This window comes from Pan troglodytes, chromosome 9, assembly GCF_028858775.2.
Source record: "Pan troglodytes isolate AG18354 chromosome 9, NHGRI_mPanTro3-v2.0_pri, whole genome shotgun sequence".
In the NCBI taxonomy this organism is placed as follows: Eukaryota; Metazoa; Chordata; class Mammalia; order Primates; family Hominidae; genus Pan; species Pan troglodytes.
This window is the reverse complement of record NC_072407.2, coordinates 105,247,941-105,264,237: the sequence shown is the minus strand read 5'-3', so window position 1 is coordinate 105,264,237 and position 16,297 is coordinate 105,247,941. Positions and strand designations below refer to the sequence as shown.

The 16,297-nt window shown below is 34.5% G+C and overlaps 1 protein-coding gene across 4 annotated transcripts in view; it reads right to left on the bottom strand.

Moving 5' to 3' along the window:
- Positions 1-16,297, bottom strand: part of DYNC2H1 (dynein cytoplasmic 2 heavy chain 1) — a 374,133-nt gene that overhangs the window by 266,219 nt on the left and 91,617 nt on the right. For all 4 annotated transcript variants that reach the window (XM_063784470.1, XM_063784471.1, XM_063784472.1 and 1 more), the window contains exons 51-55: positions 13,006-13,119; positions 11,818-11,960; positions 6,822-6,906; positions 4,835-4,989; positions 914-1,051 (exon numbers count right to left, since the gene is read on the bottom strand). In XM_063784470.1, the coding sequence (XP_063640540.1) occupies positions 914-1,051; positions 4,835-4,989; positions 6,822-6,906; positions 11,818-11,960; positions 13,006-13,119 (635 nt within the window). The remainder of the gene's footprint in view (positions 1-913; positions 1,052-4,834; positions 4,990-6,821; positions 6,907-11,817; positions 11,961-13,005; positions 13,120-16,297) is intronic.

Genomic DNA, 16,297 nt, shown 5'->3' with positions numbered 1-16,297 from the left:
CTCAGGCTGGAGAGCAGTGGCATGATTTCAGCTCATTGTGCAACTTCTGCCTCTCAAACTCAAGCAATCCTCCTACCTCAGCCTCCTGAGTAGCTGGGACTACAGGCACGTGCCACCACACTCAGCTAATTTTTACTTTTTTTGTAGAGATAAGGTCTCACTATATTGCCCAGGCTGGTCCTTAAACTCATGGGCTCAAGCAATCTTCCCGCTCGGCTCCCCAAAGAGCTAGGATTACAGCATGAGTGACCATGCCCTGCCAGTGATTGAGTAAGTCTGAAGCTAATAAGAGGAGTTAGGATAAAGAATAAAAAAGATAAATTTGAAAACAGTTATATGTAGCTGGTAGTAAGAGCAATATAATGAACAAGATCATCCTGAAACAGCATGCAGACATAAAATACTGGGGCAAAGAAGGAACTCAGAGAAATCTCCCTTGAAAGGGTTCAACAAAACAAAGGCAACAGCCCAAAAAATATATAATCAAAATACAAAACATCATGAAAGTACTGAAAGAATAAAAACATTTCATAAATCTTGAGAAAATTAAAAGCAAGGAAAACTCTCAAAGCCTGAAGGAGAGAATTCTAAGAAAAATAAAAGGAAATACCAACCTAAATGGCAGAGTATAAGAAATAAAATCAGTTACAGACAGATCCATGCCAATTTAAAATATAAAAAGAGTTTACATAAGTTGCACATGGTCAACTGAGTGCACCGAGTGATCAGTCTAAACAATATAGGAAAATACCATGCCCTTCCACAAAAGCTTAAGGACATAATATCAGTCTGACTCAGTATGAATAAGCAATATTTTTTAAATCCACCTAAGTGAAAATGTTATTTTTCACTGACTATCAGGCATAAATGCTCTCCCTATTGTTTTCATTTTTGTGGTCACTCTAAACATTACCTGCATTGACACTGTGATCATTTGAAGGGCAGCATCTGCTTCATCTTGCTTCGTTTTAAGTAACACACTTTGTTCTCCAGCTTTTCTGTTCAGTTCATCCACAAGAGCTTTAGCTTCATTTAGTTTAGATACACCAGCCTACATCAATAAAATATTGATCGGCAATATTTTAAAAAAGGAATTTTACATACACACGGTAAATAAAGCCCTATAGAAAAGAATCAAGCAAACATGTTAAGCGTGTATATACAAAACAGTTGCAAGTAGACTTAGGTTTTTTTCTTATTGCTAATTATAACAATTTATTTCACATGATACTCATTAAGATGTAGTTAAAGATCCCACAGAGGTTTTAAAGAAAAACAAATTTTAAAGCATCGCAGAGAATGGTTCCACATGTGGAAATCAGCTAACATAATATATCACATCAACAGAACAAAGGAGAAAAACCAGATAATCATCAAAATAGACACAGAAAACACATCTGATAAAATTCAACATACTTCAAGGCAAGAACTCTCAAAAAATTAGGCATTGGAGGAACATACCTCAACATAATAAAGGCCAAAAATGACAAACCCTCTGCCCACATCACACTGAATGGGGAACAGCTGGAAGCCTTTTCTAAGAACTGAACAAGACAAGGATGCCCACTTTCACCACTCCTATTCAACATAGTACCAGAAGTCCAAGCCACATCAATTGGGCAAGAGAAAGAAACAAAAGACATCCAAATTGGAAAAGAGGAAGTCAAATTGTCCCTCTTTATAGCTGGGCATGATTTTATATCTAGAAAAACCTAAAGACTCCACCAAAAAACTGTTAGAAGTAATAAGCAAATTCGGTAAAGCTGCAGGATACAAAATCAACACAGAAAAATCAGCAATGTTTCTATACATCAATAATGAACTCACCGAAAAAGAAATTAAGAAGGCAATCCTATTTACAGCAGCTACAAAAAAATAAATAACACCTAGGAATAAAGTGAACCAAGGAGAGGAAAGACCTCTACAAGGCAAACTACAGCATACCAATGAAAGAAATTGAAAAAGATAGAAAAAAAAAAAAAAAGGGAAAGACATCTCATGCTCATGGATCAAAAGTATTAGCATTGTTGTGGCTGGGTGCAGTGGCTCACACCTCTAATCCCAGCACTTTGGGAGGCTGAGGTGAGTGGATCACTTGAGGTCAGGAGTTCCAGACCAGCCTGGCCAACATGATGAAACCCCATCTCTACTGAAAATAAAAAATTAGCCAGGCATGGTGGCACCTGCCTGTATCGCAGCTACTCGGGAGGCTGAGGCATAAGAATCGCTTGAACCCAGGAGTTGGAGGCTGCAGTGAGCCAAGACCGCACTATTACATGCCAGCCTGGACCCTGGACAACAGAGCAAGACTCCCACTCAAAAAAAAAAAAAAGAAGAAGAAGAAGTACTAGTATTGTTAAAATGGCCATACTACTCAGAGCAATCTACAGATTCAATGTAATATCTATGAAAATACTAATTACATTCTTCACAGAAATTTTTTTAAAAATCCAAAAATTTGTTTGAAACCACAAAAGAGCCTGAATAGCCAAAGCAATCCTGAGCAAAAAGAACAAAGCTAGAGGCATCACACTACCTGACTCCAAAATATACTACAAAGCTACAATAACCAAAACGGCACGGTATTTGTATAAAACAGACACACAGACCAATGGAACAGAATAAAGAACCCAGAAATAAATTCATGTATTTACAGTCCACTGATTTTCAGCGAAGTATATATTGGGAAAAGGACACCCTCTTCATTAAATGGTGGTGGGAAAATTGGATATCCACATGCAAAAGAATGAAACTAGACCTCCCTCTGTCATCATATACAAAAAATCAACTCAAAATGAATTAAAGACTTAAACAAAAGACCTGGAACTATAAAACTTCTAGAATAAAACATTGAGGAAATGCTCCAGGACATTGGTTTAGGCAAATATTTTATGGTTAAGACCTCAAAAGCATAGGCAACAAAAATGAAAATAGAAAAATGAGACTATATTAAAGTAAAAAGCTTCTTCACAGCAAAGGAAACAATTAACAGAGTGAAGAAACAACCTGTTAAATGGGAGAAAATATTTGCAAACTGTTCATCTGACAAGAGGCTTAATATGTAGATTATACAAGAAATTCAAACAACTGAACAACAACAACAAAGAATTCCATTAAAAAGCAGGCAAAGGATCTGAATAGAATTTTTTTTTAAAAAAGACACACAAATGGCCAACGGTATATGAAAAAATGTTCAACATCACTAATCACCCTTCGATCATTACACATTCTTGTATGAATCAAAATATCACATGTACCCCATAAATATCAATAAAATTATCATTATATATAACATTTTAAAATAAATCCATAAGACTTAAAAAAAAGCATCATAGAAAAGCTAAACAGATAAATACATATCTGATAGTTTAAACACTGAACTTAATAAAAAACACTTTTTACCATTACGTTAGATGGGAGAGAAAATAGCAAGCAAGGGGTAACTCACTAAACCTTTTCTAATTTTAGTCTCACTGATTGGGAAAAAGGACTCAAGAGTCACTGTTTTTTATAGTAGACATGACTTGGTTTTGTCTGTCTAATATTCATTTTTCTTGTAAGAGACTTTCTCACATATGGTTCTGGTGGGCTGTCATTCACTTGCCTTACCTGCATTTTGAGTAGGCATTTCACCCTGGCCTGGCCATTATGGTACCCCATCCTACTGTGCAAACAGCAGAATAATGAACCCAGGGATGTACATGAAAAAAATTCTTTACCTTCTATCATGTTTTTGTCACCTAACAAATCAGAAGATTTGGGGAAAGAGTAATGGCAAAAAAGGAATGTAATTAATAACTATTGAGCACCCATCATAAAGTACAGGTATTAAGCTAAGTTTTTTCCATATGAATTTTATCTAATACACTCACATACAACTACCATTGACCCAATTAAGCTGCAAAACAGTAAGTTAAAGTGATTTATCCAAAGTACCATAGAGAACTAAATCAGGAAATTAACCCTCCCCAAAGCCCGTATAGTTAGTACCTTAATATAAATGAAAGTGAATCATTAGAAATGATTAAGATAATTATGTCAATTAAGATGGAGCCTACTTTATTACCCTAACAAAGGGAAACTAAAACTTTAGAGAGGAAATGTTCTCTAACAACTTCAGAGGCTTACATTCTAATGTCACATTTAAGTTAAAGCTCTATAGTTAAAGAAATACGGAAAGAAAACTGTTCAGAATGTACTAAGTGAGGTGACATGGATGAAAACATTACTTTATAAAATATAATCTTAATTTTAAAGGTTATTATAAAATATAATCTTGGATATTATGTTTCAGTTAATAACAGGGTTTTCTTTTTTCTTTATTATTATTTTATTTTGCCATTAGTTATTGGGGTACAGGTGGTATTTGCTTACATAAGTTCTTTAGTGGTGAATTGTGAGATACTGGTGCACCCATCACCAGGGCAGTATACACTGCACCATATTTGTTGCCTTTTATCCCTCCCCACCCCACTCTCACCCCCAAGTCCCCAAAGTCCACTGTATCATCTTATGCTGAATAACAGAGTTTTCTTAATTTCTAAAAATGTTTTCATGTGAAAGAGACTCTTAAAGAGAGTACCATAAGCTATCAAAAATCCATAAATGCCAACCAGCGAAGAAAAGAAATAACCACTGAATTTTAAAAAAAATACAAATCATCACTAAAACCTACAGGGCAATATAGGTAGGAAAGTGAGACTGTTTTCCAAGGCTTTTAATACAGTACATTTATTAATACCAGATATATGCCACCCGCAACATAGCATTGTGATTTACAAAACTCTTGTTTCCTATATATAGATAAAATAATTCAAGATTACCAATACTATACCTGCAAATGACTTTGTCTTTTTAATAATTCCTTTTTCTTGCTACTACTAATGGCAGAATACACATGTAAAAAGGTCATGTATCGGCTTGGTGTAGCACCATATGCTTTACAAGATTCATGGATTAATAAAAATGATTTTAGAAAATCAGGATCAACTAGAAAAAAATAGAAAATAAAAATAACTTATTATATGTATGATTCATTAAAAATAAGAGAAAATATCCTAATGATAGTTATGTTATACAAGATACTTCCATGCTATATAGTTATAAATATGAGATAGCATCTTTGCTTAAAGATGCACAGGCATTCCTAGACAACTATTCACAGCTCCCATCTTCCTTAGGAATTTTGAGTTCTCTAGTTTTAGTAGCATCTATATATTGTTATATATTTCCCCTGAACATCTTTATTGTTGCAAGAAAAATAAATCTACATGTTGTCATAACATATAAATTAATTGGGACTATATAACACATGTACAGTAATCCAAAAGTGAGCTAAATACAATCTGCTGAACAGAAAAGCAATACACAAAATACCTATCCACTCCCATTTGATACAGGGAGAAACAAGACTTCAAAAGCCAAAAAGTTAAGAATAAGTTCACACTAGATTCAATATATCCATGATCAAACACATTATATTCCTCTCACCGACACAATTTGCATCCGTATTCCCTGCCCCAGTGAATGAAATCAATTTGTAATGAATATTCCAAGACAGAACCCAAAAAAAATCCTCGACTCTTTCTTCTCCTTGTGTGCCACAGCCATTACATAATCATCAAGTCTCATTTAGATTACCTCCTAATATCCACCAAGTCCATTCCTTCCTCCATTCTTATTACCTCTTCTTTGGTTTAGGCCTTCATCTTGTCTCTCTTAGATTACTACAACAAACTTCTAAAGTGATGTAATTGCTTTTGGTTTCTCCTATTACCAATCTATTTTCCAATAACTGAAGAAAGGGATATATAAAGATATTTGTTTCTAAAATGAAATTCTGGTAAAATCTCCCTTTAAATCTCTCAATAATGCCCTATCACCTGCAAGTTAGAATCCAAACTCCTTAGCATAATGCAGAAAGCTCTTCATTACCTGACCATGCCAACCTTTTCCTCCCTCTTCATCTAGTACTTATTTATACATCTTATGTTTCAGCCCTTTAGGCTATTTATAGTTTCATAAGATGCCTGTTTCACTTTTCCAAACCTTTCCCATGTTACTCACTCTAACCAGAATGACTTTCTCAAGCTGCCCATCTGGGCAATGTCTATTTCCTATAATATCTGCTAGTCTGAAGTTTTACTTTCCAATTATTTCATATAAAGTTCTACCATCACTTATCTTGCTATATCAGAAATTTATGTTTATATACAACACAATTCTCACTATCACTGGACTATGAGCTACTAAGTGATCTCTAATATACAGCCCAGTACAGTATAAAACAAGTTCAATAAATATTTGATTATTAGATGGTTAAATAAATAAATAAGTTAATAAGCTATGGTATAAAAATAAAGACCACAATCAAAATTAATTTGAAGATAAAATAATGAGAATATTATAGTTAAGAAGATTAAGCCCATATTCAAAGAATGTCATAAAACTTTTTCATATATAAATTATAGAGTTCTGTGCCATATCTAAGTGATAAGCTAATATGAAAAGTTTAGGGTGCTTGCCAAAGACTCTAAACAATTTAAGTAGGTCCTTCAAATCACTCAGGTCAGAAAAATAAGTTTTAAGCTTCTTGAGCTCACACAGTAGATATTCTGTTGGGTTCTAGGTTAAATGACATACCATTAATTTAAAAATAAAAAGGGCTTCAAAATTTTGTTTGCATCAGAAGAAATCTAATTTTGTTACATTTAGCATTATTCAAATTTATAATCATGAATCTTTAATGGATCTGTAGTATTAAAAATGGCAATTATTTCATAAATAAAAACCAGATCAAATTGATTTCATCAAAATACTACCTGAATTTTTTTTCTTTTCTTCTTTTCGTTTTTTATCATTGTATTTTTCTCCACCACCTGTTTCACTGAATAACATTTCAGGTATCTAAAACATAAAAAGAATGTCACTATGAAAAAGTATAAGTCCCATATCATAAGTTAAAAACCTTTAATACAAAAAAAGTCAGTATTGATTGTACTTTTCTTCTAGGATTCATTCTAGACTAAGAGGCAAAAATAACACAGAAATCTTTAGAAGAAATGATTTCCAAGACAACATTTTGACACACATCAACCATTAACTGATTGCAATGGCACACTGGGAGAAGCTCACTTGAAATGGTGAGACTATATGAAGTAAAGGAAATTACAATTTGGATTGAATTAGAAAATAATCACAATGCCATTTAAAAACATACAATAATAAAAATATTTTATTTGGCATAAAACTAGTAAAATGCCTTCATGACATAGTGGGGTAGCAAGGATTCTCAGCTTTTTCAAATAAAAACTAAAATTAAATAAAAATAATTTTATAATCAATAATTTCATAACTGATCATTCTAAAAAGTATATTCTCACTGTGACTGGAATTTTGCCACTACTGTAAATAAGCAAACACAGTTTCATAAGCAGATATCATTATTATTAAAGTAAAGATAACCTTATAAGAATGCTACTTTAGAATATACAAAAGAAAGTTTAGTGTCCTGAAAAAAAATTAAAGTAACAATTTTGAAATTTTAAATTAAGCCAAATAGCTTCAATTTCTTTCACCTGATAGAGCTGAAATTATCAGCAAGAGGAAAACACAAGTGATCTTAGTAATTAGGTCAAAAAATCATTTTTTAAATTTCTCAGACTGAAAAAAAAATGTAAGCCAAAAGATGTCTTCATTAATGCAGTGTTCGAACGTACCATAATTCTTGTGACAGAGAGTATGCCTTCACTGATTTCTGACAAAACACTTAAACCTATGCGAGAATATTTTAAACTTATATTTTTAAATCAACGTTAATTTGTTTCTTTGGGAACTCATTTTCTTTAAAATGGTCTATCCTCAAACAATATCCTACATTAGCAAAGTCTGCTGGCCTGATTTGCCCCTGTTCCTTCCCTTGAAGTAAAAATGGTACTTTTTAAAGAGTTGAATGGGCATAGTAAGCCTATTAATTTGCTTTATTTTCATCTATTACATATTCTCATATATTTCATATATTAACATATTCATAACATAATATATAACATATATTAACATTTTCATACATTAACATATCCAAAACTGATGGATCCTATCAACCCCTTCACACTAACTTTCAATTGCTTCTAGTTGCTTATTAAATAAAATTCAAAGTTATGGCACTTAAACACTTCCCCTCCTTATCTGTCCCCAATCTGGCTTTTAATGATATTTCCCACTACAATGTTCCACATACCCTGTGCAGCAGCCACATTAACTCTCTATTTCCCAAGCACACCATGCAATATCATGTCCCTGAACCACTGGGCCTGCAAGTGCAAGGTCAAGGCAGTGCCCTCTTGTACTTCATCACTAATTCAAAATCATCCTCACTAAGCTCCCTAAATTCAGTTTTCATATTATCAGGCTGGGGTAACCACTAACCCTCCATGGCGCAGACATCTACCAGTCCAATCATTTCTTCATTCCACAAATAATTTTAGCTCTTGGCTCACTGTCACTCTTTCCAACACAATCCTTGTCTTACCTTCTTAATTATTTTCAATTTCAATATCCATTATAGATAATCCCTCTAATACCCTCATCTCTCAATTCCTTGGTTGCCTCTTCTCCTCTTAGCCACCACCCTTTTGTCAGCCACTCACCTACACAGTCAAATCATGAGATTTTGTAATTATCACTAAGTGAAATCCTTCCATAATCTCACTTTCAAACATCCCATTCTTCTATCACTATACTCCTGTCTTCCCAGCTTACTCCCTTCCAACATCAAAATCCTGAAACTCCACTGAAACCTACTATCTACCAATTTGACCACCTCTTCACTGTCATTCACCATCTTCCTATCCTAATTTACCACCTTACCAACTTAAATACCATGGTAAATCAAAATAATTATATTCTTATAAATATTCTCAACTCTCTTGCCTTCAATTGTTTTGTCATACTCAAGCACCAAAGTCCCAATTCTGATCAAATCTAAGTCACCACCTACTCAAGGTCTGCACCCATCAGAGCACCTATGGCTTGAGAAAAAAACACACAACTATGTTGTTTGGCCTCTACTGAACTCCATGATCACTAACCTCAAGTGAATCCTATCATACTCCATTCTCCTAATCCTTTCCCTCTTTCACTCTCCCAAACTACTGTTTTCCATGTCTTCTTGTGTCTCTTTAAGCCTCCAAAGCCTCCTCCCTCATTCTTTCCCTCAGGGGATAATCTTCCTATTTCGCTAAGAAAATAGGAACAATTAGAAAAGAGTATCCCAAACTTCCCAGTACCATACCTGCCCACCTACCTGGATCTATCCCCCTCTATTCTGCTTTCTTTCCTGTTATCACAAATGATTCCTCCATTCTCAGAGGAAATGTCGATCCTTAATTATTCCATTTGTACACTAGATCCATTTGCTGTGCACTTACTCAATGATATTATTCTAGCAATTTTTCCCTGTTTTGCATCACATACTTTTTGCTTCCCTATTAAATCATTCTCAACAGCATATGATCATACGATAGTGTGTCCCATCTTTTTAAAAAACAAAAAACAAAAAACAGGCCCAGGCACGGTAGCTCACGCCTATAATCCTAGCACTTTGGGAGGCCGAGGCAGGTGGATCACTTGAGGTCAGGAGTTCGAGACCAGCCTAGCCAACATGGTGAAACCCGTCTCTACTAAAAATACAAAAATTAGCCAGGTATGGTGGCAGGCACCTGTAATCTCAGCTACTCGAGAGGCTGAGGCAGAAGAATCGCATGAAGCCAGGAGGCAGAAGTTGCAGTGAGCCGAGATTGCACAACCACACTCCAGCCTGGGCGACAGAGCAAGACTCTGTCTTGGAAAAAAAAAAACAAAACTATTTTTACCCCTCCTTCCTCCAGTTACTGACCCATTTCTCTCATCCTTTAAACAAAATTCCTTAAAAGAGTGTACCCACATTCATTGTCTCCAATCTTCTCATTCTTTCTGAAACATATTCCAATACGGCTTTTTCCATTACTAACTGCAACTGCTCTATCAAAGTCACCAACAATTTCCACATTGCTAAATCCAATGATCAATTCCTAGTCCTTATCTACTTTCATTGTTCATCATACTTTCTTCCTTTGACATGCTATCTTCTTTTGGTTTTTAAAATATAATGTTTGTCTGGTTTTCTTCTTATTTTCCTAGCAGCTTCTTCTCAGTGTCCGTTGGTTCTTCCTCTTCATCTCTCCAGTTTCTTAATGTTGAAGTGCCCTAGGGTTCACTCTTGGATTGCTGCTCTCTTTTGTTTATTCTTACTCTCTTGGTGATATCATTCATTCTTATAACTTTAAATATCACCTGCACTCTGATAATTCCTCAAATTTTTTTCTGTATGCCTGACCCCTGGAGCTCCAGGCTTATATTTCCAAATGCCTTCTCAAACTTATAAGTTCAATGTCTGGTATCTCATATTTAACACATCTAAAACTGAAGGCCTCATAGTCTCATCTTAATATGTTCTTCTCACAGTATCCTCTGTCTCAAATGATAGTCATTTCATCCTTCTAGTTGCTCAAGCCAAAATAATCAGAAGGATCATTGACCCCTCACTTTGTTATACCTTATTACAATCTGTCAGCAAATCCTGTTGTTTCCACTGCAAAACATATGCAGGATACAACCACTTCTCACCACCTTACCACTACATCCTTAGCCCAACCTATCCTTTTCTCTCTGGATTACTGCAATCATTTGTAACTGCTCCAACCATTGCCCTCTATAGTCTACTTTCAGCACAGAAACTACAGTAATCCCATTAAAAAACGAGTCAGAATATTTCTGTTCAAAAGCATCCAAAAGTAAGTTAGTTCTCAGGAAAAGCTGAAATCCTATAGAGTGTAGTAGCTTACAAAGCCCCATCCTAACTGGTTTCCTCTTAGTTCTCTGACATCATCTTCACCAACTCTCCCCTCAATCACTCTGCTCCAGGTGAAGTGGCCTCTTACTGATCCTCAAAATCATCAGACATGCTCTCTACCCAGGATCTTCACCTAGAAAGCTTTCCCCGCAGATATACCTGAGAAGAATGTAAACACCATGAGGGCAGGGATTTCTCTGTGGTTTTTTTTCGTCTGCTATGTCCTCAACATATATAGAACAGTGGTACTTACTAAGCACCCAATAATTACTTCTTAATGAATGCCTCTTATTCACGTGGCCTCCTCAAGCTAAAATATCTTTCAGTAACTAAAATATTACCTCATCTGTAAACCATGTCTTTTATCTCAAATTACACTCCTTACTCTGAATCATGGCAGGCATTAAACTATACTTCTCTTATAGAAAAATAAAGAAATTAGTGATTGAGAATATGAATATCATTTAAAGAAACAATGTTGAAATTATTACTTATTCAAATGAGGTAAAATAAGAGGCTTCCAGTTAAGATAGTGTTATGAGTTCACAATTTAACTCATCCGCCTCCAAACACACAGCATAGTGATGATATTTTTTAAGGATTTAAAAATTCTTTAATTGTTAAATACTTGCTATGATTTTTTAAAAGTCTAGGACAGCCTGTAATAGGCTAGTTAATTAAAGCCATAAAATTTTAAAGTATAGTTGTCTCTGGGGTCCTTAATTAAGAACATGATCCTCAATCTAAAATTCTATATTCAACTAAATTATGATGCAAGAGTACGAAGAAAACAGATATTTCCAAACATAAGAGATGTTTGGTGCCATAATTAAGGTGATGTTATAACCAACACCAAAGAGAAGTTGTGAAAATCAATAACTTCAAAAATAAAATATGCTTTTAAATTTTTTAATATTTGTTAAACTTACTTTCTTCATACTGCTATTGGACCAACCCTCCATCCACAACACCTGGCATTTCTTATGCAAAGCTGGATTACTCTCACAGTTTATCATGAAGTTTGAATTTGCAGAATCCATTATCAAGACAATATGCAAGTTTTGCTGAATTCCTAAGAAATATATAAGAATAATAATAGAATCAGGCAATCTATACGTGGTCTGGGTTAAAGAGATCAAAATTTTCTCAAATGAAACAGTAGGAGCTGTTTCTTAAAACGAGCACAATATAAAACAATATTATGTTATGATTTTTATTTTAGTTAAAAGAACACTTATAAATTTGTGTATGTGCATGTTAAGAAAAAAGACTCAGAAAAATGTCCATGAAAAATGTAAGTGTCATAATGTCTGGGTGGTGTGATTATTGCCTCATTTTTTACTTATTTCAATTTTGGATTTCTACAGTGCATATAAAACTGTTTCTATATGAATAAAAGGCTAGTTTTTTAAAACTATGAAGTCTGGCACAATCTAAATGGTTCAATAGTTCTTTAAGACAGGAGGTACTAAAGCAGCACTAATTTCACCACATGAAACAAAGGAGGCAAGGTAAATATTCCAAAGAACATTACCATACTTTCATCATTCCTGTTTGCTAAAATTTTGCTAAGGTATTGATATGGTTTGGCTCTGTGTCCCTACCTAAATCTCATTTTGTAGCTCCCATAATCCCCACGTGTTGCAGGAGGAACCTGGTGGGACATGATTGAATCATGGAGCAGGGCAGGTATTTCCCATGCTATTCTCATGATAGTGAATGGCTCTCATGAGATCTCATGGTTTTAAAAACAGGAGTTTTTCTGCACAAGCCCTCTCTTTGCTTGCTGCCATCCATGTAAAATATGACTTGCTCCTCCTTCCCTTCCACCACGATTGTGAGGCCTCCCCAGCCATGTGGAACTGTGAGTCCAATAAACCTCTTTCTTTTGTAAATTGCTCAGTGTCAGGTAAGTCTTTATCAGTAGTGGAAAAACAGACTAATACAGGTGTTTTTATTATAGGCTAGCCTATCCACTAGTTATGTGTTACTTTCTAAAAGCTCCAGAAAAAAGATTTAAGATACCTTTGCAATATAATGACAAAATAAGGCAAATTAAATGATATATATTTCATACAAACCAGTTTGATTTGATTAATGAATTCTATGTCACTTACTATACGTGAAGTAATTGAAGACTGGTCCAAAAAAACCATCTTGTGAAGCTTGATCCTTAAGTGGTAACAGCAAGGGCTCTAATTCTTCAAGAGTATACAGTCCAGGAACTTCACCTACAGAAAAATATTAGACTAATTGAAAACATTTTAATAAATAATGCTTTTTCAATTTTTGTATTTAAAAATCTGCTCTTATTCAATCTTTATTTCCAAAAATATACAAACTTTATTACCTCTACGTGACTCACAAATCTTTATCTATAGCCCTCATTTGATAAAATTCAAACACCTAAGCAAACCACTCAAAATAGTCATACACTAGCCATCTGTCTACCTTTACAGGTTATTTTTCCATCTTCCTCCATAAGACCTTGTACTCTAGCCTCAGTAAACTTGTGTTCCATAAACACAACAAAATATTCTCTCTTCTTGGAATGATACTTACAGTCATCCTCTGCCCCTTATCTTGATACCCAATAAATTCTTATCCTTCAAGATGCTACTTCCCTAACTGCTATGCCCATAAGCCTTTCTTGACTGCCCATATGCTAATTAAGCACTCTTTCTCTTTCACATACTATTCAAATATATCACTTTTTAGCACTTATCACATCATTTAATAATGAATTACTTCCTTCTTATCTCCAATTAGACTTTAAATTTCTGAGGACAAATATTTGACAATGTTCAACATTTAACCCTAGAATATTCTTACCTAAGTATCTAGAACAAAAATACATTTTACATAAATGAATGAATGAAAAGATGAACTTGTACTAGAAATCAGAAGAACTGGTCCATGGCCTGCTACTATGCAGGCCAAATCATGATGATGAATAGAATGATGAAAGGCAAATCAAAGTTGATTAAGACTACAACTTTAGTCTTAAAGACAGACTTAAAGATAGAGGGCCTGGAGCACATCTTGCTCACTTCTACAAATTGTAACAGTATTTAAAACTTGGTCCTGCATATAAGAGGCATTTAATAAATATTTGTTAAGCCAATATGTTTACAATTCACAAGAAACTATAACATTAAGTGAAAAGTCCTTTGCTACATATCCAAAATAATGCATTCATATAAGGCCCATCACAGTCTGATCCCTACTTTTCTTTAGGTTCAACTAAGAGGCACCAGACCACCCCCACCCCACAAGCTTGTACATACTTGAACACATGCACACATAAATATGCATATGTTTTTCTTTAAATTTTAGACATACCAAGATATTTTTGATTCCTTAAATTTAGCAAAAAATGTCAGCTCTATCTATATATTATACACATTAGGGAATAAGAATTTGAAATAGAAAAAAGAAACCAAGCCTACTGAATACTTCCTCTGAAAATAAAACGCCAAGATTTGACTTGTCATTTTTACAATTATATCTTGATAATAAAGAGCAATTTGTCTTAAAATAATGATTATTAGGTTAGTGCTTATCTGAATGTTTGCTTTCCAAAAAAAAAAAAAAAAAAAATCTGTGTTTCTGGTCTCATCAGCCAAAATGAACAATGTCTCCATCTAGTGACAACTGAAGCAATACGCAGGAATGTATTCCTTAAATATCAAAAGATGGAACGCTCTAAGTCCACTCAAGTACTACCACTTTCACTAAGCCATTATCCCTCAACTCTTTAACAGAAATGGATCTACCACTTGTCTAATTAGAGCATCCTGGTCTGTATTTCTCATCTGGGCACTAATGTTTAAATATTACGTATTATTTAACCAAAGCTGTTAAATTCTGAAGAAAATTTCTCCTCAGAGCACTAGCATGATACAAAGCAAGTATTTATTAAAAACTGAGTTGAAAATGAGTTCATATAACTTTGTCCTTTGATCCCCACAGTGATACCACCCATACAATTGAAACTAGTTTTTAAGGTTTATTTGGTACTTAAATAAAAAAACACTCTTGATCTAAGTTTAAAACTAAGCTACTTCCTCCCAATCACTAACAGTGATTACTCATAGAAATATTCTAACAAACTTCATAAATTCTTCAAAACAAAAGGAAGAAATATAGGAATTCGCAAGTGTCCTCCCCAGGAAGACACCAAAAAGGTCAGGTAACACCACAGAGAGCAGGAGAGTACCACAGTTTGCTGGGGACAGAGCCACAGGAGAAGAGTAGCAACAGTTCTTAGTTCAGGTTACAGAGAGACAATTAGGGAGTCACAATAGCCAAATGATATTCCCACCATACCCCAGAGATTTTAATTCAGTGGATTTAGGGTAGTAGCAAAGAATTTGTTTTTAGTTGTTGTTGTTGTTGTTGTTTTTAATTATCCTAGTGATTCTAACGTGCAATTAGGGGTGAGAAATGCTGAGGAATATAAATGGACAGTGCTTCATGTTATATCTCAGAGGAAAAACAAGACTCGAACTTATCTCAGAGGCAAAATGCAAGTAATGATTTTCAAACCATAGAAATCTTGAAAACATAAAACAATAAATATCTCTACAATCCATAGGATTCCAGATACATAGAGAGCCCACTTAGCCATAAATTTCTAGAGAGTATTTGTATTAAGATAGTCCTCTTTCAAGTGGTATTTTTCTATTATACAGATGCATAAAGTACATATAAGTTCCTTTTTTCCTTAAAAATAATTTTAATTTCTTCTTTTAAAAAACAAGATTACTGGCCAGACGCGGTGGCTCACATCTGTAATCCCAGCACTTTGGGAGGCCAAGGCGGGAGGATCACCTGAAGTCAGGAGTTCGAGACCATCCTGGCCAACATGGTGAAACCCTGTTCCTACTAAAATTACAAAAATTAGCCAGGCATGGTGGCGCATGCCTGTAATCCCAGCTACTCAGGAGGCTGAGGCAGGAGAATCACTTGAACCTGGGAGGGGGTGGTTGCAGTGAGCCGAGATCATGTCACTGCACTCCAGCCTGGCGACAGAGCAAGACTCTGCCTCAAAATAAATAAATAAACAAACAAGCAAACAAACAAGATTACTTATTACTTGATTTGTAATATCCAACTGAAGAAGGAGAATGTGCATTTTTCCAGGTTAATGAATGCAACTATATTCCAGACACATGAAATGTGGGCACTAATGTGTAGCATTATGTGGAATTTCATATATCTGGAGTATATGTATATTCATATATCCATACTAAGGCCATACTATTATATAGTTATACAACCATGCCACTACTGATAGGAAGGTTCTATCAAATGTTTGTGATTATAAATTATACTACCTATTTTCTTACATACTACTTTTATTTCTGTGGGTTAAATTCCTACAGATAATAGAATGGTACATCAAAG